At 42.2% G+C, this 22,250-nt stretch overlaps 1 protein-coding gene across 3 annotated transcripts; it reads left to right on the top strand.

The window, feature by feature from the left end:
* Positions 1 to 1,804: 1,804 nt before the first annotated feature.
* Positions 1,805 to 21,844, top strand: kdm2ba (lysine (K)-specific demethylase 2Ba). 3 transcript variants are annotated; one of them, XM_084323686.1, is made up of 10 exons: positions 1,805 to 1,937; positions 5,696 to 5,923; positions 6,269 to 6,412; positions 10,375 to 10,461; positions 11,068 to 11,346; positions 11,493 to 12,310; positions 17,570 to 17,733; positions 19,212 to 19,373; positions 19,834 to 20,052; positions 20,661 to 21,844. In XM_084323686.1, the coding sequence occupies exons 1-10, from the start codon at positions 1,884 to 1,886 to the stop codon at positions 20,840 to 20,842; spliced, it is 2,337 nt and encodes a 778-aa protein (XP_084179812.1). In that variant the 5' UTR covers positions 1,805 to 1,883; the 3' UTR covers positions 20,843 to 21,844. The 3 variants fall into 3 exon arrangements, with proteins under 3 accessions (XP_084179812.1, XP_084179810.1, XP_084179811.1); XM_084323684.1 differs by having other exon boundaries at positions 10,375 to 10,463; positions 11,061 to 11,346; XM_084323685.1 differs by having other exon boundaries at positions 1,829 to 1,937; positions 5,699 to 5,923; positions 10,375 to 10,463; positions 11,061 to 11,346.
* The last annotated feature ends 406 nt before the right edge of the window (positions 21,845 to 22,250 follow it).

Raw genomic sequence — 22,250 nt, 5'->3', positions numbered from 1 at the left:
TTCAAATAACAAACTCAGCAAGACCGACGGCTTCTCAGTTACAGTGGGTGACAATATTGTCACAAGGAAAGATGAAATTACCTACCTGGGTTCCATCCTAGAGGCTAATCTTTCCTGTGACAAAATGGCATCCAATGTAATAAAAAAAAGTCAACCAACGAACTGGATTCTTGTACCGGATCTCCTCTCTGGTAAACAAGAATACCCGGAAGACTCTGGCAGGAGCACTCATTCAGGGGTACTACGACTATGCTTGCACCTCATGGTACCAAAGCACCTCAAAGGCGCTAAAAACAAAATTACAAACATCTCAAAACAAACTGGTCAGACTACTGCTTGACCTTACTCCTAGAACCCACCTCACCCCTGCCCACTTTGACAACCTAGGATGGCTTAGAGTAGACGACAGAGTACAGCAACTTGCAATGGGCCTGGTCTACAAGATACACTACACGACCAAGGTACCCATGTCAAAATACTTCCCAAAGGTCAGTGAATACCACGATCACAACACCAGAGGGAGCTCCACAAATCATGTTAAACCCAGATTCGGCTCAAATAAGGGACTAAACACGTTTCGCAATTATGCCACATCAATGTGGAACGCCCTACCCAAAGCTGTAAAGGAATGTGGATCACTACCCACTTTCAAAACCTCTCTCAAGGGACACCTACGGAGACTGCAATTCAACACTGGCCCCTGTAAATATCCTAACCCAACCCCCTCCAATGTACAGTCATTTACCTAGTATGGTTTTGTCAATAGTCCAATGTACAATTTTGTTTGTTTGTACAGTGTCTCCCCCCCCCCCTCAATGTACAGTTTTGCTTGTTTATACAGTGTGCCCCCCCCCCCCCCCCCCCCCCCCCCAACCACCTCCAATGTAGATTACCCAGTATGGTTGTCAATATCCCAGTGTACCCAACCCCCCCCACCCAACCTCCTCCAATGTACAGTTTCTACGTCATATGTATATACTCCCTTTTCCTGACTCCTTCTGTATCACAAACAGTACTGTATTTGCAAATCTGGTATGTCATAAATGTATAGATGTAGCAGTACTGACTATCTGTATGTCATGTATGTCATATTATGTCCTGATGAATTGAAAATGGGGGACCCTGATGTAAACAAGACGAAAGTCTTTCTCTGGTCTGCATCCCCTTAACAATTGTGTGTATTGAGCTGTACTGTATTGTACCCATTCTGCAATCTGTTAATAAAGTTTTCAATCAATCAATCAATCAAAACCCAACAGATAACACTATTTGGAACGGACCACAAAGGCTATTTCCATGTAGGCGGCTATTACTTCACATAAAATATCATGTCTAAATGAAATGCACAAAACAAAAAATGTATGTATCATAACGTTACCCTGGTATAGATCTGTATCATGCATGTATTTTATTCATAACGTTATACATATTAGTTAACGTTGGTTAGATCGTGCATGGTGTTTACATTGAAAATGTACTTGTCACGTGGTTCCGTTCTCCATTCTTCACATAAAAAAGGAATAACGAAATAAGGAATGGCCAAAAACCAAAATTGGCCCATTATTTACTCCTTTAAAAAAAAATCTGACACCAAAGCTCCGTATTTCTGTTTTTCCCCGTTTTTTCGAGTTTGGTTTTAAACGGAAATAGGAAAACACCTCGTATTTCCGTTCTTTTTTCGTTTGGTCGTATTTCCGTTTGAAATGAAAAACGAACTATCAAAACGTACACGGACCGTGTGCGTGTGTGTGTGGAGAGGGAGGGACAAGGGGGACGGCTCACAACCACAGTGAGGAAGCAACAAGAACTGCAAACGAACGAGCTGGAGGCTTCAGCCATGTCAGTTTGCTCTGCCGTGGACAAACGATGATAAGGGGGAAACCATGGCCTTGTCACTGAGCGGAGACGACGAGGATTATGAATCCGATTCAGAACAGGTCAGAGCACAGATATTTCTTTGTATTTCCTCCCAGCCAGCATGCTGTTGTCGCTTTGTCAACGTGTGGTGTGACTCAGTAATCCCGCTGAATAGAATGCTGTTTCCCCCCTCTCCCTCTAATCACCTTCTGTCTCTTCATTTCTACCCATGTCTACAGTAGGTAGCAAGGAATGGAGATCTGCTCAGATAGTCTGAAAACCTTCATCTCAAGTATCCATACCTCTTTTTCTAGCGAGTGGCTTATTGTTATGAATGAAGAGTTTGAGTTGCTCATCTAAAGAAATTCCTTGATCTGCCACAGCCATATTATTTCACCAGTGAGCGATGATTCTGTAATCTTCCATTTTAGCCAATATTGACCCATTTATTATCACATTGTTTGTAGCAGACATACCTATGTGACTGAACAATCTAACCTTAAAGAGCCAATTTAGATATATTTTAAGCCCTTACAAAAGTATACTCTATATTGCAATTTGTAAATATATATATATAAAATAAACAAATACAAGTCCACCAACAATAAACTAGTGGAAGTGGCTTAGCAGCATCTCTACATATTTGCCCCAATTAAGAATGCAAGGATCTATGAATATAGTATGCAACTTTGCCACACGCTCCCATTGATGCACGCAATAATTTCAAATCGGCAGCTTATTCTTTCAAGACATGTCAATACCTACTCAGCTTTCTGCATATATGCTGAAGGTAAATGTGCCAAGTTACCACATATTGGACCATGATAGGTTCAACCTATTAATGACGTCATACATGCAACTCAGATTTCAGGGAAGTACAGGGGAAGAATGTGCAAAAGGTGCTCTGGTGACAAGTTCTGCACAAACAACAATCTGTACACAGTCAAAGTCATGCCTCCAAAAGGAAAAAACGTTTTTGAGTGGAGGGAATCTTTAACTACCCCAGGGTCTGACCTCTCAGGATATACCCAGATGAAGTCCCCACTCCTCAACCTAACAAGACACTACTCTCTAGTCTCTTTACTTCCTTGCAAAAGTTGTGATTTATACATTAAAACCCCACTTTTCCCCCCATTTTGGTTTCTCAAACTTCCCCTACGCTGTACCTTTAAGAGGGCTTTAGGCAATGTTGTTGAGCAGGAACTGAGGAGGGGGATGGGGAGAGGGAACAATGAGCAGCTCTTACTGCACTTTACCGCTTCTGCCTGCTGGACTACTTTACTAGGCCACTTCCACACACATGCCTCCCCACAAACATGCACTTGACCGGTTGGGATTCAAGGTGGGGGGCTGATCTGTGTCGACCTGAGAGCTGTTAGGTTATAGCCTACAGACAATTCATGAGAACTTACTCATACTAGCATGATTCAACGGATGACAAATCAGCTCCTCGTGCTTACACAATTCTTTCGCCTACATCCCGTCGTCTGCACACATCCACTAACAATCTGTTCATCGGGGGTTGTTTTTTGAGTTCTTTCTCTGGTACATCGGTGGAGATGTCACCTTTCCCTCCTCTCGTGTGGTGTACTAGTCCAGTGGTTCCAACCGTTATTCATGTGTGACCCCCTGAGACAAGAGATATGTGTATTCGTGATCCACACACAAATAATATTGTCAGCGTAGACAGGATGGTGAATTAATGAATGATTTTTCTTTTCCCCTTTTCAGATAATTTCACTTGATTAATAATAATTGTAGGAGGGCCATAGACCCCCCCCCCCCACACACACACTTTAATCCATGCCGAAACTGAGTCTAAAGACGGCATTAAAATATTGGCCCTAATGTTTTGGTTCGTAGACCTAGAGAAACCAATCTCAAATTCTTGCCACATTAGTCGACCAGCTGTTCTTGGCTTTGCGGACTACCTGCACTAAAAGAAGACATACTGTTTTGTTACTGATACTGTATCAGATAGGAATCATACAATCTCAGCACATTAAACAGTATTGGTTAAAACAGCATCAAAGCCTTGTTCTCGTAATGGAAGTGAATGAGATTTTAAGAACACATTTTTCTATCAAGTCAAACAATAAATATTCTCTATTGGAGACACGCATGTGTGAGATGTGTCTACATGCATAGTACATTATTTGTCTATCATAGGTTCTGAAAGGGTTACAATCTTTATTGAAAACTGGCTCATATATTATTTTCACTAACATAGTTCAAAGGTCCCCAATAATAGTAGATATTAGAATAGCAGCAGCAGTTTCAGATGAGGCTGAGAATATTATGACACAAACATACTTCAGCATTGTGCAATATTGATATAGTCATAGCTCCTCTAGTTTCAACACGTCCTCTGATGTCTCCATCCCACATTTCCATGATAGTCCATCAGATTTTATGCAAACTGTCAACATTAATTTTACGGTCTTGTGTCATCAGTAGCACTCAAATCATACTGTGCATTGTAGTTTAGAATGAAATGGCCTTGAAGATGGTCATTGTTGAGACAAAGATAAAGGTTATCTAAAATGTCTTTCTATAAACCACATCAGGAATAAGGTGATCTGGTAAACACAGAGCAACATGTATTAGTTACCCAGTAGTATATTTGAGGCCATTGTTTCTTTAACATAGAGTTGTTTTTAATGGCTATATCCTCTCAGTAATGGAGCGTTACATAAGGACTGTGTGGCAGGACACTGTTTGTTTTCTTTTTAATCTTGAGGTGTGGACGGCTATTCACGACATATTCACGGGCCATTTTGCTTTTATGTCATGCTCAGGATGGGATTCCTTTCCACCCTGTTCCCAGATAGGGAGGGGTGCACCAATACCAATACTGGTATGAGCTGTTTGGCAGAGACAACCAGACTCAAATAGAATGACTTATCCCCTAAGAACCACATGTAACGGGCCAGAAATAAAAGTCAAAGCGACTTGATTTTTGTCACACAGAAGATTGTTATTCTATCTCTAATGTAATAATAGGGATTATATTTGAATAATTATTTTCCAAAACCAAATGCCCAGAGACTAATGGTTTGAATCTACTGTTCAGAGTAAAACAAATGGATTGGTTCGGTGCTTGGTATTGGCAGATAGATGGAAGTCGTATCAGTATCTGCATTGAAAATATGGTATTTCCAGCCTTTTCATAATACGCAAAAATGTAACATCCATTACGGCACTTTTTTGTGATTCATTCCTTGAGAGGAAATGCCAGCTTTTCCTGAATGTGCTTTTTGGGTACCTCAAACCCTTCCCTACAAAGTGATAGTAAACATGTTATTCTTTGAAAAAGATATTCAGAGTTTTCATCATGTGTTCAGGCCCTATCTTGATATCGGACCAATACCGATGTGTAAAAAAACGGCCATATCGGCCGATATATCGTGCATCACTAGTCAAAACATTTCTTACTGCAGGCTCATCTTTATCTCAATAAGTGTAACTAAAATGTGTAAATTATACTTCCAATTCAAATCGATGCCTTGTCAATGTTAAGTTTCCAATGTTCTCTCTGAATGTAACATCCATAACGCTGGAATTGCCCAAATGTGTTGCCAAGGTAACCCTCCTCTCTGCAGTAACGGCTGCAGCAATGACTTGTGAGATGTTATTATTCATGTTTTATTTCCTGGTATTGTGTGACGTGGTGAATTTGAAAACTCCATTTGTGTGGTTAGGTTACATGATGATTTCTGATGTAGAAGCCGACAAAGACTTGAGGCTGTTTTGAGGGAGCAGTTGGACTAAGGAGTTGTGTTTCCGTCAACATAAATGAATGCATTGCTTTACCAAGCTGCACCTTCTCCTTCTCCAGCAGCGGGCAGCCAACCGGCCGAAGCCCAAGATGGGGACGTCTACAACGGCGGTCAAGCTGCCGTCCAACCGCAGCTCGTCCGGCGCCAGGCGCAGGAGGACGCGCTGCCGGAAGTGTGAGGCGTGCCTCCGGACAGAGTGTGGAGAGTGTCACTTCTGCAAGGACATGAAGAAGTTCGGAGGGCCGGGGCGAATGAAGCAGTCCTGCATCATGAGGCAGTGCATCGCGGTGAGTAGGCAGCGGTAACATTACAGAGACAGTTGGTAAAGTCAGCCATTTGTCCTGTACTAATACATAGGAAAGATTGATCAAATAAACAACATGATTACAGTACATGAGACCTCAAAAACCAAAAACTTAGATAAAGAATAGAATACCGGCGGTAGAATAGAAATACTTTATTTATCCCGAGGGAAATTCGGCAATAAAGCACCAGCATTTCAATGACTAGTCTCTGCGTACCTTTTGCTGTCCAATGAAAACTCAAAGACACATTATTACAATCTGTTATGAAGGAAAAAACATGTTTTATTTTATAATATTTTTTTCTGATTGTGTATTTGATCCTTGCAGCCGGTTCTCCCCCACACAGCGGTGTGTGTGGTGTGTAAGGAGGCAGGGAAGGAGGACACTCTGGAGGAGGAGGAGGACAAGTTCAACTTCATGCTCATGGAATGCTCCATCTGCAATGAGATTGTGCATCCCAACTGCCTCAAGGTAGGAAAAGACGAGCCGATGCTACCTGAGTCAGGTGACTTTACTTTGTGACTCACCTGTTTATTGTAATGTAAACCAGAATGCCAGGTCATCCTACTTACTGTAATGTGCCTGGTCATGCTACTGTCTTGCATGACTCAGAGGGTTGGACAGAAGTCTTAAAACACAACTGGATGAGTCACTGGTGTGGACTTCCTGTTTATGTTACACTAAACCAACAGATAACTTTTCTTTGCATTTAGAATCGGGCAACCTCTATTGCCTGGCAAGGTTATACCTAGATGAAATCATCTAATAGTAAAGATAGTATGAGTCCTAGTAGTCACATTGTAGCTAAGGGGCTACACAACCCTGACTGTATTGAGATATTATGTTAGATTAAACCACTACTAAAGAATATGCTAATGGCCAGACAGTATAAGTACACAAAATGGCGGACACTCTATTAACGGCGCGGGGACAGGGATACAAGTAGAACAAGCATTTTAATAGTCATAGCAACATACATAGTATATATCACGGTTCTCTTTTAATAATAGAATGTCAGTGCAACAAAGTCAGCGGTAACGATAGTTCCTATACTACGGATACTCGACCGGTGGAGCTCTGAATGGAGTGAGACGAAGCGAAGCGGTACAGGGAAAAGCAAGATGGTGGCTGGAGACGGTGGTTCTCTCTAGAGCTCCGGCTCCAGAGAAACTGTAGACTGGTGGGATAATCCTGTCGTCGCTGGGAGAAGGGGTCTCGTACGGAACCGGTCCTTGTATTCCTAGCGCCCGATGGCAGGGTTAATAGCTATTAATCCAAAAGCCCGTTGGCATAGATGATAGCTAGTTAGTTCCGTTTGTACGTGAAGCTAACCCGCAGGCGGTCTCCAATGAGTAGTTATATCCAGAACGTCGCTGGGTTTAACTATAAGTCTCTCCACGTTACTTCGCTTACACAAGTCACTATACTGTGCCAATAATGGCTCGACAATATTATAGTGGTATCTAATTAGCCATGTGGCTCTCTATAACGATACACTGCTCTCGGTCTGTGTACAACTGCACCAGACGTCTTCTCTCTCGCTCTGTTAGTTTTCCTGTTAATGCTGCTGCTGCACGTCTTCTCCCCACACACTCTATATTAGTTTCCTGTGGACTCAGCCTGTTCACCTGTACAGATCAATGCGCTAGCTCCCTTGTCCAGGCATGCCTGAACATGTTCTGAAACATGTCTAGAGGGGGCGCGCGCCTGGCGCCTACGGCGTTAAGAATGGGACATATACAATAAGGCGAATGATAAGTACTGTTAGGCAAACAGATGACGTAAAGATATATATCTTATATATATAAACAATATATAAGTTATACAAAATAATAAACGCAGACTTTCAGTGTTAATCTGGACCTTCAGAACACACATTGCCAATGATATTTTCCTGAACTAAATGCCAAGCAACATGTAAAGTAGCGTACACCCTAGTGATGTGACGATTCATCGATTTGCACCGGTGCGCCGGCATACACGTTCACGATGCAAGTGCACCGGTGGAATAAGTCCGCACCGGCAAAATTGCAGGCTGAACTCGCGATGCATCTTGTTGTAGCGTCTTTGCATCGCTCAAAACCGATGCATTAATATAATTTCCTCTCATCCACTTCTGTCAGAAGTGCACTGTGACTGCACACACAGCAGATACTATTGCTAAGGGGAGAGCCGCGTCACAGTTATCAACAAACAGGAGGAGACATGAATAGAATTCAACATGGCTAATGCTAGTTAGCCGTTCAGCTAACGCTAAACTAGTGTCTAAGTAACAACTCTGCAACACCAGTTCCATTAGTGAGGAGGGGGGGGGTATATTGAAGACGCTTGACAACAGGGGTTCAAAGATAACTTCACATTTATTGGCTATTAGTTTCTTAATCATATTGCTTCATGAATCCATCCAGGCTGGCTGCCTGGCTCCGTGTGTTGTTGACGGAAAGTATAGAGTAGACGCATCCTAGTGACCTACCCTAGTGTGTGACATCATCAACTGTCGACGGGGAGTCTCTCTCTCTCTCTCTCTCTCTCTAATGATTTAAAGTGGCCAAACGTTACTATAAATAACGTTTATATAAATAAATCATTAAGTCTGCTATAAGCCATTATCCCTTTGTGTATGATTATTATTGTCTCACAGTAGTGTGTATATACATTGTGTGTGTTTTTAGCTAAAGTGGATAGAAAAGACAGTTTATGCAAAAGTCTTCTTAGGCACCCAAGAGTTTTTATATAAATTGTCTTACAGTAGATTATTTTATTTTGAATAATAATATAAGCTGCATATAAGGAATACAACCAAATCCTCTGTCATACCATAACATTTTATCATTATTTTGCATCGTGTTGAATCGCATCGTATCGCCCCGAATCGCATTATGTTGAATCAAATAGAATCGTATCGTATCTCAACAGGGGGTGAATTGTATCGCATTGCATCGCCCGGTGCTTCAAATGTATCGTTAATGTATCGTATTGTTGGCACCGTATCGAGATGCGCATCGCATCGGCCTCGTGATGGAGATGCACATCCCTAGCCCTACACCCACGTAACCATTCTGTCAAAAAGAAAAAGAACACAACTGCTTCGTCAAACCTGTCTATGTTGTCTATAACGCACAACAGCTTGTGTATAATTATTTGTTTTATTTCTCACAGTAGTATAGATGGCACACCAACAGAATATTATAGAATAGAAGTACTTTATTGATCCCGAGGGAAATTCAGCACTACAGATCGCTCACAGTAAACATTTAAGTAGTAAAAAATCTAAAGTCACAAATAAGAATAAGGAATACAGTCTGGTATATACATTCTAAAATATGTAAAATAAAATTGTCGCTGTAAAAAGTCCATGAAGATATGCCAGAGTTTGTGCTGTCACTCTGTGCTCAGTGACTCAGTGAGGCACAGTGATGCATTATATAGTCTGATGACTGTTGGAATGAAGGACTTCCTGTGCCGTTCAGTGTTGCATCTGGGGAGTCATAGTCTAACACTGAACATGCTCCTTCTATCAGCCAAGTCCATGTATAATGGGTGGGAGGGGTTGTCCATGATTGTGTGGAGCTTAGCGAGGCTCCTCCTCTCTGACACCACCGCCAGAGAGTCTAGCTCCACCCCCACCACGTTACTGGCACAAGGACAACATATTATAGATGCCACACCGACAGAGTTAAAAGTTAGAAGTAGGTGTTCTTTTTTTTTTATCTACTTTTTTCTCCCATTTTCAATTTTTCTCCCATCCCAATTTCGTATCGTCCAATTCTACCCTCCCCTGTCTCGAACGCTGTTAGGCCATGGCCCATGCCTCCCACAAGCCGGCTGCAATGTGGATGAAGCCTTACATCACGTGTCCCCTCCGGTACTCGAGGAAGCGGCAGTCGCATCTTTTCACCTGCACAGCGCGATCTCTCAGCGGCTGGGGTCTGCATGGGAGGGACACGCCGCCCCCTGTCGCTTCCTGATTCTGCTGCGCAGGCGCACCAACCGACCTGTAGGAGTCGCTGTCCACAACGTCCGATCCCCACCCATCAGCTTTCCCACCCCTAACACTGCCAATTGTGTTAGTATGAACGACCAGCCAAGCTGATAGCAATGCGGAGAGCTGGGCTCGAACCCAGCGTCTCCAGCATTGGTGGCGAGCGCCTTGCCCACTACACCACCTAGTCGCCAGAAGTAGGTGTTCTTAAAAAGTAATTGCGCAATGGGCATGGAGTTTGTTTCCCCTTTCTTTTGTACTTGTTGCAAATAGCTAAATATTCTGTACTCATAGTCATAATATGAGAATGTTGTTAAACTGCCTAACAGAAGGGGGTCGTAATAATCACTTTCACTTCCCTCTGCATGATGCTTTGTGACAAGGAAACGGCTGCAGACTCCCGTCTGTCCGTTCCTTTTCTGAAATTCTGGGTTTCTTACAACTTTCTCAGGTGAATGACGCATCGGGAGTGGTGAATGATGAACTTCCTAACTGCTGGGAATGTCCCAAGTGCAACCACGCTGGGAAAACAGGAAAAGTGAGTACCAATAGAAGTATGTTATGTAGTTATTGCTTTTTACATTACTCAGCGGCTTAATACATTTGTATGTGATTTGTATTCCTGGAGCAGGAGCGCGCAGCGTTTTTCGTTAAAAGATTACGCACCTTAAAGACTAATATAGACCTTTCTTGATACAGTGTCACAAGCTCATAGGAAGTTGAAAGACAAAATTGGCAAGATGGCAGTGTCCTTGTTGCCTAAAAACACAAGGTGAATACTGTTTAGTAAAAGCAATGAATCGGATCAGTACTTGATATGGTCTGATATGAAAGTTTATGACTTGGCAATGAAAAAGTGGTATCGGTCCATGCCTAGAAGAGATACTGTTACTGTACAAATTCTGTTACTAGGTTGCCGTTTCCTGTTTATCTAGGTTCTGCATCACATGATTTTATAGTCTCGTCTGTCACAGAGGCAGGAAAACAGTTTACAATGTAGTATTGTTCTTGGCACATCGCGGGCACAGTATTTACTTAATCAACCCTTAGGGGTACCCCTTGTAGCTCAGTGCAGTCCCTCCCGTCTTGATAGGCTAAAGGTATAAAGTTGTCTTGCCCCATTTTGTCCCTTTTGGTATCGAAGCAAAAGAGAGGCCCCGGCTTCAAGTACGCCTCCAACCTCCCGGGCTCCCTCCTGAGGGAGCAGAAACTTGTGAAGGAGGAGAGCGACCTTCCATCTACAGCCAAGAGGAGACCCGATAGGGAGGAGACGCCCAGGTACAGACCAGATGAATCTCCCCACAGACAGCCGCCTCTGCTGTCCCCGTGTGGCCTGCCCAGACCCAGGCCTGAGGACAAGCTGAGGAAGAAGAGGAAGCTCTTCGATGATGATGAGGAAGAGGATCTCTGCATGAGGAAGAAGGTACATTATGTACTCTGCTCTCTTACTTGCAGTGACCGAAGAATTTTTGCATTATTATTATAACATTAGATAGTTTTGAACACAAATGTCTTAGGGATGTCATTAGTCACATTTCTCTTGCTTGCCTCTTAAATGTTTTTCCACAGGGGAGGTTGGACGATCCTTTCTTCCCAAAGCTTCTGCATCAAATCAAGACGGAAGAGTACGACGAAGAGGAGGAGGAGGAGGAGGAGGAGGATGAAGAAGAAGAAGAAAGGGAGTCTCACTTCCGGAGCGCCATAGAGAGGAGGGGACGCTTTGGAGAGGCAGAGGAAGAAGCAGATGACAGAGACTCAAAGACAGAACTTTTTAGTCCTGCTATTAAAACGCCCCTCCTGGACAGCGACCAGTCTCACTGCAGCTCTCCACAGGCCGGCCCCAGCAGCGAGGGTGGCAGTGAGACCCAGGAGAAAGGTCCACGCCCCAAAGCTCGCCGCAAACGCCGTTTGCCCAACAAGGAGCTGAGCAAGGAGCTGAGCAAAGCACTGAGCCAGGAGATCCAGAAGACTGAGGAGTGCCTGGCCAACGAGAACCGCCAACCCCTCAAGGTGGAGCTGGAGAGCGAGAATGAGGAGCCCAGGAGGCATTTCCGCAACGGCGGTGACCTGACCCACCTCAGGGCCAAGGAGATGAACGGGACCCCCTGGGAGCTGCGGCACTTCTACCCCAATCAGATCACTCCGCTGGGCTTCAACAGGAGCTCCCCGACCACCCGTCCCGCCCCCCCACGCTCCCCGCCCAAGTGTGTCCAGATGGAGCGCCACGTCATCCGGCCGCCCCCCATCAGCCCTCCTCCTGACAGAGTGCCCCTGATGGACGGGAAGACCCACGTCCTGCACAGGGAGGTGTGGATGAAGATCTTTGGGTATCTCGCACACAACGAGCTGTGTGTCTGCATGAGCGTTAGCAAGACCTGGAACAGATGGTGAATATACAGCTAATTTACTCAAGTTGTTTGTTCTGGTTGATGCTCTGTACTGATGATGAACATCAGACATCTTGATAAAGGAACAACTCAAGCATGCTGATGTCTTTCAAGTGAAGACATTATATACATTATAGTGGATGTTTATAATATTCACATTTCCACCATAATGTGAAAAAGTTACAATACCGGCATGCTGGAGTCTTTCCTTTTCCAGGTTTATTTATAATTATTCATTTGAGTTATCATTATCAAACAACAGTCACCTAAAACACAATATCCAAAAAATAGAACCTCACACCTTGCCAGTCTTTTGACATTTTCCAAATCATTCTTGAAATGTCTCTGCATAATCTTATTTTTCTGTTTTACCACTGCTATAGACCTCTAGGTGTTGTGGTGTTAGTTTTTTCTCTCTCCTGCAGTATGGTGAAAATCAACAGTGTTTTCCTTTCCTATTTACCAGTATTTTTGTCCTTTTACAGTGCATTTGGGATGAGAGGGAAAGGGACATTTTACAGAAGGATTATATGTTTAGTTAACTAGCCTATTTTTAAGAGCCACATTGCTAACATTGATGTCATGTGAAGATCATTTTGGCAAGCAATGCCTCCTTTCTTTTTTTTAATTGCTGCTTTGAAATTCAAAATCCCCTGCCAAAGAGAGACATCGATATTAGAAGACTTAATTGAAGGTAAAGAACCTGTGTGAACCACAGATCTTTTAGGGGTGATCTTTTAGTAATCCATTCATTTTCCCATAGCTGTGGGAGCAGGTTCCCTGATTTGGGCAGATAAATTAAGACACACTTGAGAGGCTTCTAGTGTGAAAATCTGTCTTAAACACCAGAGAAACCCATGCAAGTCACCACGTTTGACTAAAACGCCATGCGAACATCTGAGGTGCACTTATTGTCCTGAAAAGTTGCTCATCTCTATTGAAGGGGAATGTCGCCTATTTTAAGAATTCTCATATGTCGTTCCTGTGCCCCACGACAGTTCAGCCAGTGTTGTGAACATGCACTATAACTATGCTCTCCTACAGCTAGAAACCAAAGGGAGAACCCCACAATGTGTGATATCGCCTGCATGTAAAATCTGGGGCTGCTCCATAGACAATGAATAGGGCTCTGACTTTGAGGCCTTAACATTTTTGTGTGTGAGAGCTCTTACACCCAAATGAGATTTCTGATTCTGATTCAGACCTGCTATCAATACTAGAATATAAACCTCATTTGGGTGTGAGACGTCAACTTAATACGTCAGGGCTCCGCTCTGCAAGTTAGTGCCCCATGCGTTGTCTATGCGGTGGTTCCCAACCTTTTCCCAACCTCTATTTTACCATTGTATACACTGACATAACTGACATAACTGACTACCCACATATGGGAGAAAAGTAGCCTACTTCTTTTGAAATATCTTTTATGTATGTGGCTTTTTGGCGCAATAGAGAGAGCACTTACACAATGCCTGGTCTCTCTTCCAGTCCTGGGAAAACGTTCCCCTAATGTTCTGGGGCCCGTTTGTCACCACAGGTTCCTCTTTCTTCTGAGGACCAGCTCCCCGGGTCGACCCACCGTCTCGGGCTGTTTAGTAGTCTGGTGTCACTTCACTTTGCGTTGGGTTTCATGCTTTACATTCCACCATTTCTCAACGTCTCGCCGCAAATGACACATTTAGTTCAAATTTTGCCCATTGCCTATAAATATGAAGCCAAACTCAATAGAACTGTCTTGGTATTAATTCCTCTCTTTCTTTTGGGGGAATGCAGCATTCTCTTCTCTCTCACGCTTGGCCATCTTTCCATCAGCCGGTTGTTTTTTGCCGGCTTGTTCGGCTAGTTTAGCTCTCTGAATACTACTGTTGTTCACGTCTACATGCACCCTTTATCCTAGCAGGTTTTTAGGAGTTTTTATTGATAATCTTTCTCCTAAATAAATGAAGGTATAAACTTCTAAAATAAATAATTATATATATATGAGAGCGAGAGATAAGCGTAAACATCCGTGCACATTACGCTCTCCCAGTGGAAAAGGAGCATCTGGTGACTCCGCATGTATGGGAGGAGACATGTACTCGTCTACACCCTCCCCAGACCAACAGAGGGTAGCACAACAACTAGGACCGTGACACATGTGGGGAATTGCCATAATGACTAAATTGGGGAGAACATGGGAGAAAAAGGCAACAAATAAATAAATTATAATTACACCCTTAGACTCGAGGGCTTTGCGAAGGTATGCACACCTATGAAAATGTGTTATTACTGGGTGGGACTTGATAAAATTTGAATTAATTCGTTAATTAATTGAAAATGTATCACATTTTAATCGCATATCAATATTTGATGCGAAAAGCAAAGTTTTTCAATTCAAATAAATTTTGGTATACGAGTAAATAAATGCATATACATACGTTTAAGCAGCAAAATCCTGTATTAGCTACTACACAGACCAACAGATCAATTTTTGACAGTGCAGCAATTTTAGGAATAATATATATAGCGCAAAGGACCTTTTGTAAACTCAAGCACTTTCGAGGTAAAAATAAAACGCAGTACTTTCAAGTACATTCCAGAACAGTTGACCATTGAAAAAAATAAAACTCTTGATTGATCTCAATTTCTCTTATTTTATTTTATTCAGACTAAGAAAAAAAGTAATTTGCGATTTATTATACTTTATACTTATAGCACATGCATGAGTCTGGTCTCCTTTGAAAGGTAACATTCTTACACAATAAAGAAAAATCATCATGCGATTAAATGCATACATATTTTTTTCTTTTAATTCATTCTTTTTTTGTATTTTATTTTTTTATTATTTTTTAAACAAACATATAAACAAACATGACAACACACGATAAGATATACAAGCATTAATTGTCAGGGTACATCCAATGAGATCACATTTTAGTTAGTTGTCTTATATAAGATATACCCCTAATACCTGTTATCTAAAAAACCTACACACATATGCTCAGCTCGAACCCCCCCCTCCCGGACCCCACCTTGAGAAGTACCTCCACTATCCCTCGCACCTAACCAGACACTACCATTATAAGCTAGCTTTTATTCTCTCCACCACTTCTAACCACATTGACATTTTGGATTCATTGAGACCCAGAATTCTTGCTGTAGATATTTCATGGTAATTAATGCGATAAAGTCCCAGCCCTTATTCGCTTATATTTCTTTCCTGCTATGAATGGGAGACTCTTCACTAGAATCTACCTCCATTCCTCTGCATGCGTATGTCCTTCATCTTTGGAATCGCTGGCTGTGACAGCGGTGCACATGAGCCATTAAGTACTGGGAGTCCTGGAGAACTGTTTATAAACCATAGCGGGCCTAGCGGCACAGGGCACACCTGATGATTCACCACATCCACTTCTTCTACAGCTGTGATGGGTCTCTTAAATTGTCAGAAGTATTTGTATTTCACTTTTAAAGCAAGTTATACAAATTAATGGAAGGATTCTCTCTTTCCCTTGGAGACGGGTGTGTTCACACCTGAAAGTCCGCAGATAGTCCGGACTTTCTGGTGGACCAAATGTGAAAATGATACATTGTTTGATTTGGTCTGCGTTCTCACTACCCTTTTTGGTGCGGATCTAATTTGTAAACAAAGGACATGCTGTCGCCAAGTCGTTCATCTATTGGACTAGCACTCACTGTGAACATTATGATATGTGTGTAGTGTTCTGATAACGACTATTGGTGAAGCGATGTTGAAATTAATTTGGGTTAGGCAGCGGGAGCTGGATGCTGGATTTGCGAGAAGCATGCAACTGCAGAGCCGCAGAGCCAGCGGCGCTTTCAGGTCCGGTCACAGACCCGCTCAACAGCGCCACCCACCCAACGGCTGAATTGCCAATGGCTGAATTGAAGTATTGCACTGTGCGGGCACAGCTGTCAGCTCTGCGGCTCTGCAGTTGCATGCTTCTCGCAAATCTAGCATCCAGCTCCCGCTGCCTAACCCAAATTAATTTCGACATCGCTTCACCAATAGTCGTTATCAGAACACTACACACATATAATGTTCACAGCAAACTGTAGTTGATCACCAGGTATGTTTTATTAACGTAGGTTGAATAATTCATATAAGAAAAACGATAGGGAAATCTCTCTTACCTTGAGTTGGGTCGCACGACCGCTGTCACTTGGCGCCTGTCATTCATTTGAGTTGGGTCGCGCGACCGCCGCCACTAGGCACCTGTCACTCATTTGCTCTAGATTAGGTCCTATGTAAAGTTCGATTGCGTTCACACCAACAGCAAACGAACCATGGTCCACTTTGAAACTAACCGAGTCCCAACTTTTCAAGAGGACCATGGTTCGGTTGTTTGGTCCTCAATATAGTTCGGTTTGCGTTCACACCTGTACAAACCAAACGGACTATTGATCTAAAGGGACCATGGTCCACTTAAAGTGGACCAAACAGGGTAGGTGTGAACGCGCCCTGAAAGTGGGCGTGTAGAATGTGTGATGTGCTTTATGCTCAGACCAGCCATCTTGTTTGGCCAAAATAGCATTGTACATACTTCACCTATAAACACAGCACTGCTGCTTAGCTAGCACAGTCTTGTTATAATATGATTAAGAGATTTTCTGAAATAATAAAAAATATTTTGACAAAGATCACTAGATTTATCAACTTGTTGCTAAAGCAATAGCAAACGTTAAATACTTCTAATCGACATACATGAGGCTGTTCTGACAGCATAATATTGATGGAACTAGGGGATTCGCTGGGGGTGAGTTTTTAATGCATAGGTATATCAACTACAATACAAGGTTCACTCTGGCATCTCCATGTTGCAAACTGGAGCCAGAAAGCTGATTACTGGCCAAATGGTCTTAACATTTATCCTCCATATTGATTTCAATGGACAATGGTGGAAATTAATTCAAATAAAATACTTGTTGAAATATATTGGCCTGCTTTCAACCTGTGTGCAACAAACTTTCATCCAAATCGGATCAGAACTATAGGAGTTATGGCTGATGTGAACACACACACACACACACACACACACACACACACACACACACACACACACACACACACACAATATGACAAGAATGATTACAACACCCTGTTGTGCTCTGCACTGTAGGACTTTTTTTTCAAGGCAAGAATGACTTTGAACCCACATGTCAAACAGACCGGTATGGTCCTTTTATGACCTTTTTAGACATAAAGTATGCGATGAAGTATGCATAGTTTGTCGCTGAACTGTCTTTGTGCTTGGTGGCCAGGTGCTGTGATAAGAGACTTTGGACAAAGATCGACCTGAACCGCTGCTCGTCCATCACTGCGCTCATGCTCAGCGGTGTGATCCGCAGACAGCCGCTCTCACTGGACCTCAGCTGGACCAACATATCCAAGAAACAACTAAGCTGGCTTATAAACAGATTACCAGGTACGCATGCCAAGGGTTTAACCATGGCTACTATTGATGATGTATGGACAATACATAATGGTAAACAGAATCACATACTGGGCCTTTTAACACTTTCAGAGCCGGCCGTGTTTTCCTTTTTACCCCCTTGAATGCCTATCATCCACTTCAATGTTAGCGTTAATATCGCCTAATCTATGTTATAAATTATGGCTATGTGTCTAATCTGCCCGTCGCTTATCAATGACTCATTTTCCAGTCAACATTGTCGAAGCGGATTGTTTTTTTATCGGTTAATTTCCGTTTTATAGCATCTTGAAAAGCCCTCGTTTTCAAGGGAAATAAAAATATTCCATAATAAACGGAATATTCTAGAATACACAAAAAACGTTCTCATTTTTCGGCCTATTTATGAATCGTTTTCAAATAAACGCTAGATTATCGATAGTATATGTGTACGTATGCACGCTATATAGACTATCTGATATCTGATCTGATATATTTCCTGATCGCTCGCACAGCCAAACAGCCATATCACATATAGGGGAAAAGCTTATATCTCCGTGAAAACGGGTCTGATTATTCTAAGACTGGTAAAATAGATTCCTTACCTGAGATCAGATGGTATCCAAAAAGATTATTCCAATTCCTGATCGCCATTCCAAAAATCGATCCTTTTATTGATCCAATATGCTACATACTGTAAACACATATTCCATGCTGTTCTGATGCTCCACAATGAATCCGATCGGCTCGGGGTACATGCGTGAGAAGTAAAATGTGGATTCCGGATTTCTTCCTCAAATCCATTTTCATTGAGTCCATTCCAAAAGGGTGCATTACCATCTGGGAGATGATAGGGGCGCTTTTTTCCACATCTGAGCTCCTGATGGGTCTGGTTTCCCAACGGTAGACTCGGTTGATGAAATATGAATTCAGATCGCTAATAAAATGATATTTGTCGTCGTGGGCATTCAGGGGGCGGGCTGATAATACGTGTTATGTCGTCCGTGGCATCCAAAGTGTTAACATATCAATGTGGGGTATGTTGATTCACATACATTGCAGAAGTTGATCCAAACTGCGTTCAAGGCTATTGGTTACACATAGCAAGAAATATCATTATCAAACAATGAAGGATCTTGCACTCTAAAGGGACGGACAAGCGCTTTTGCATCTTAAATTCTTTATTTCATGGAGGCAGATAAAAGACAGATCTCTAGACTCTCGTCTAATTTACTTTCTTAACCCCTTTTGTAAATTGGGAATATAGATCCGTTTTTACTTCTGTGTAAACAAACCATTTACAGACAGCAAATACAATACAAATGTCCTTGTTGTGTAGTGTTAGTTCTTGTATCAAGAGCTCGGTCAATCAACTTGACAATGATTCCTATTTCTTAGATTTAGTAACATTTGGGTCACTGATTGGGCCTTTAAGAAATTGGCTCTGTTTGTATCTGTCAATTGAGCATGTTATGTTGTGTCATGGCTCTCAGGTCTGCGGGTTCTGTTGCTCTCTGGGTGCTCCTGGGTGGCCGTGTCCGCTCTCTGCACCTCCAGCTGCCCCCTGCTGCGCACCCTGGACGTCCAATGGGTGGAAGGACTCAAAGACGCCCAGATGAGGGACCTGCTCTCTCCCCCAACAGACAACAGACCAGGTAGGAACTGGTCGTGGGACCGCATGATCAGACCAATTAGGAGCACAATAGGAACCCCACCCCCAGTGGATCTAATGATATCCCAGCGATCCGAAGGGATTATTAGATGGTTAGAAACGGGAGGAACTTTATTCTGCTCAATACAAGACTCTTCCTCTTCACCATAAATATTATACAAAAAAAAAAAACTATAAATAATGACTGGAATGCAACTGCATTTCAAACATTTAATTAGTTGAGTAGAAACGGGTAGAGGCGTTTCAGCTCTTGAAGAGTACACTGATGAAGAGTACATTGATGAAGGCCAACGGCTGAAACATCTGTCACCGCTACTCTTCAGCTAATTAAAGGCAGTTGTGTTCCAGTTATCATTTTGAGATGAATAGATAATTAAATAAATAAATAGAATCCAAGTGTTCATCTGTGTTAACGCAATGTTCTCCATTCTGTTCTCACTCAGGCCAGATAGACAACCGCTGTAAGCTGCGGCATGTGATGGACCTGCGTCTGGCCGGCCTGGACGTCACGGACACGTCTCTCCGGCTGATAAGCAGGCAGATGCCCTCGCTGTCCAGACTGGACCTGAGCTACTGCAACCACATCAACGACCAGTCGGTCAACCTGCTCACGGCAGCCGGGACCACGACCAGGGACTCGCTCACTGACATCAACCTGTCTGGTGAGGAGAACTCTCTCCACTCCTAGCATCAGTTGGGTCTTCTACTCCTGTGACCAGTCACTGTGTTTGAATGATTTGTATGGACTAGATTCTTTTTGAGAGTCTTGCAATTGTTGTTTTACACACAGTGTATATTTAATGTGCTATGTGTGGGCTTTTCTTGTTTACATATGACTGTTTGTCACTTAGTTGTGATAATGCATCCTATTGCTGGCAAAAAAGCACTTGTTGCTGGTACAAACATTGGTCTTGGACAGTGATTTTCTTTTGCTTACATTGGGTCTAAAACGAGAATTTAATCCTGCCGTCTTTCCTTGATCCTCCAATCACAACTGTTGCTTCCCAACGCAACAGTTGTGATTGGAGGATCAAGAAAAGAGAGTGGGGCTTAACCCTTTCACTACCACACTACAGAAGGGTAACCCTTTCATTACCACACTACAATGGGTTAATGCTTTCACTACCACACTACAGAAGGTTAACCTTGACCAATGATTATTATTACTTGTGACTTATTCACAGCTATATTTGAAACAAACCTGCCGCAGGTTACCCTTTTATGTCGAGCTCATAACTGATCATCGCTGCTCTTTTCTTCTCCCCTTTAGTTTGTAACAGGGTCACAGACCATTCCCTCACCTTCTTCAAACGCTGCGGGAGCATCTGTGAGATCGACCTACGCTACTGCAAACAGGTGACCAAGATGGCCTGTGAAAGATTTATCGCAGAAATGTCGGTGAGCGTTCAGTTTGGGTTGAAAGAAGACAAATTATTACAGAAGATCAGCTAGTTCACACAAGGACAAATTGTACCAAGAGAAAACACTACCTTTTTGCACTAAATAAATTTTTTCCTCCACTCGTACTGTGTCACGAATTCAGAAGAGAGGCAGAGATTTGCCACGGCCACATTTCGTAATGGATGTTGCTAATCCACAAAAATGGACTCCTATAACTGCACGGGGCGACGTGTGCCCACTGGGAAGAGAGCGAGGGGAAACAAAGCATGCATGCATTTGTGTTCAGATTGTACCTTTATAAAGACTTCGTAGAATTGACTTGTTGGGTTGTTTATTTCTATTACAATATTTGAAAAGTATTTTTTACACAAACATAATTTCATGCAGTTCGGTGTCATATTACATAATGGAGCACAATTTGTTGAGCATTTTTCCAGATGGACTATATAAAATATTTATCAGAGCTGAATATTGTCTTACTCTTTTAAATTCTTTCTCCCTCAATTACAGCAGTGTACAAATGTCTCTCATGTGCCAAAATCTGTATTTGACATTAATGTAACCTCCCATACTTGGGTTAAAAATAACACGTTTTGTAATAGATATCTAAATAAATTATTATCATGCATTCTTCTTGAATATCTAGAAATGTATTTCAAGATTGATTAAGGAAGTAGAGTAACGTATATCATTTTCATATTACTCGGTCCCATCCTCATCACTGGCCTTCATTCAGCTCACACTATTGTGTGTATGATGAGTGGTGTGTTTGAGAGGTTTTTCTATCAATTCCAACATTAACTTATTGATTTTTTTCATTTTGTATTTATTCCCTTTTTTTAGTAGCTCATTTGACTTGGTATGACAAAATACCATATTTGCGTCTGCAAAATATAGTCACAATAGGTGTCATTTGTGTATATTTTGCCATTGGATGTGTGTGTTGTGCTGTAACAATAACCCTGACTGGTATCGCCTACAGTGAATGTAGTCCCTTTTGTTTATATTTGTAAATCTAAAACCAATTGCTTATATCATTAAACATCTATTTCATATGTACAGTCATTGAGTATTTTATGACAAGTTGCTTCAAGGCCATTCCTAGACAGAACACTGAAATAGTCCTGCCAACAGAGAACATCAATGAGGGTGGGCAACCTTTTCGGACATGAGATCTACTTTGCCGGCATGAGATCTATTTGCCCGTTTCCACAGTTAGAGTTCAACCATCAGCAGCCAAATAGACAGTGAAAATAATCACTTTGGTTATGGAATAGGTAAATTATTTAATAAAATATAAATATATACTTTTATTATGAAAGAAAAGTTTCGCCGTTATCAAGATGTTTATCATGAATTAACACTTTAATCGCCATGGGTTAAATTCATAATTTACCATCCCTCGCCAGCTCTATTTGTCTATGGAGAAGTTCCCCTTCTTTGCAGGGCTATAACTTTT

This window comes from Notolepis coatsorum, assembly GCF_963971535.1.
Source record: "Notolepis coatsorum genome assembly, chromosome: 1".
NCBI classification, from domain to species: domain Eukaryota; kingdom Metazoa; phylum Chordata; class Actinopteri; order Aulopiformes; family Paralepididae; genus Notolepis; species Notolepis coatsorum.
Note: the sequence above shows the minus strand (reverse complement) of the source record. Positions and strands in the feature narration are given on the sequence as shown.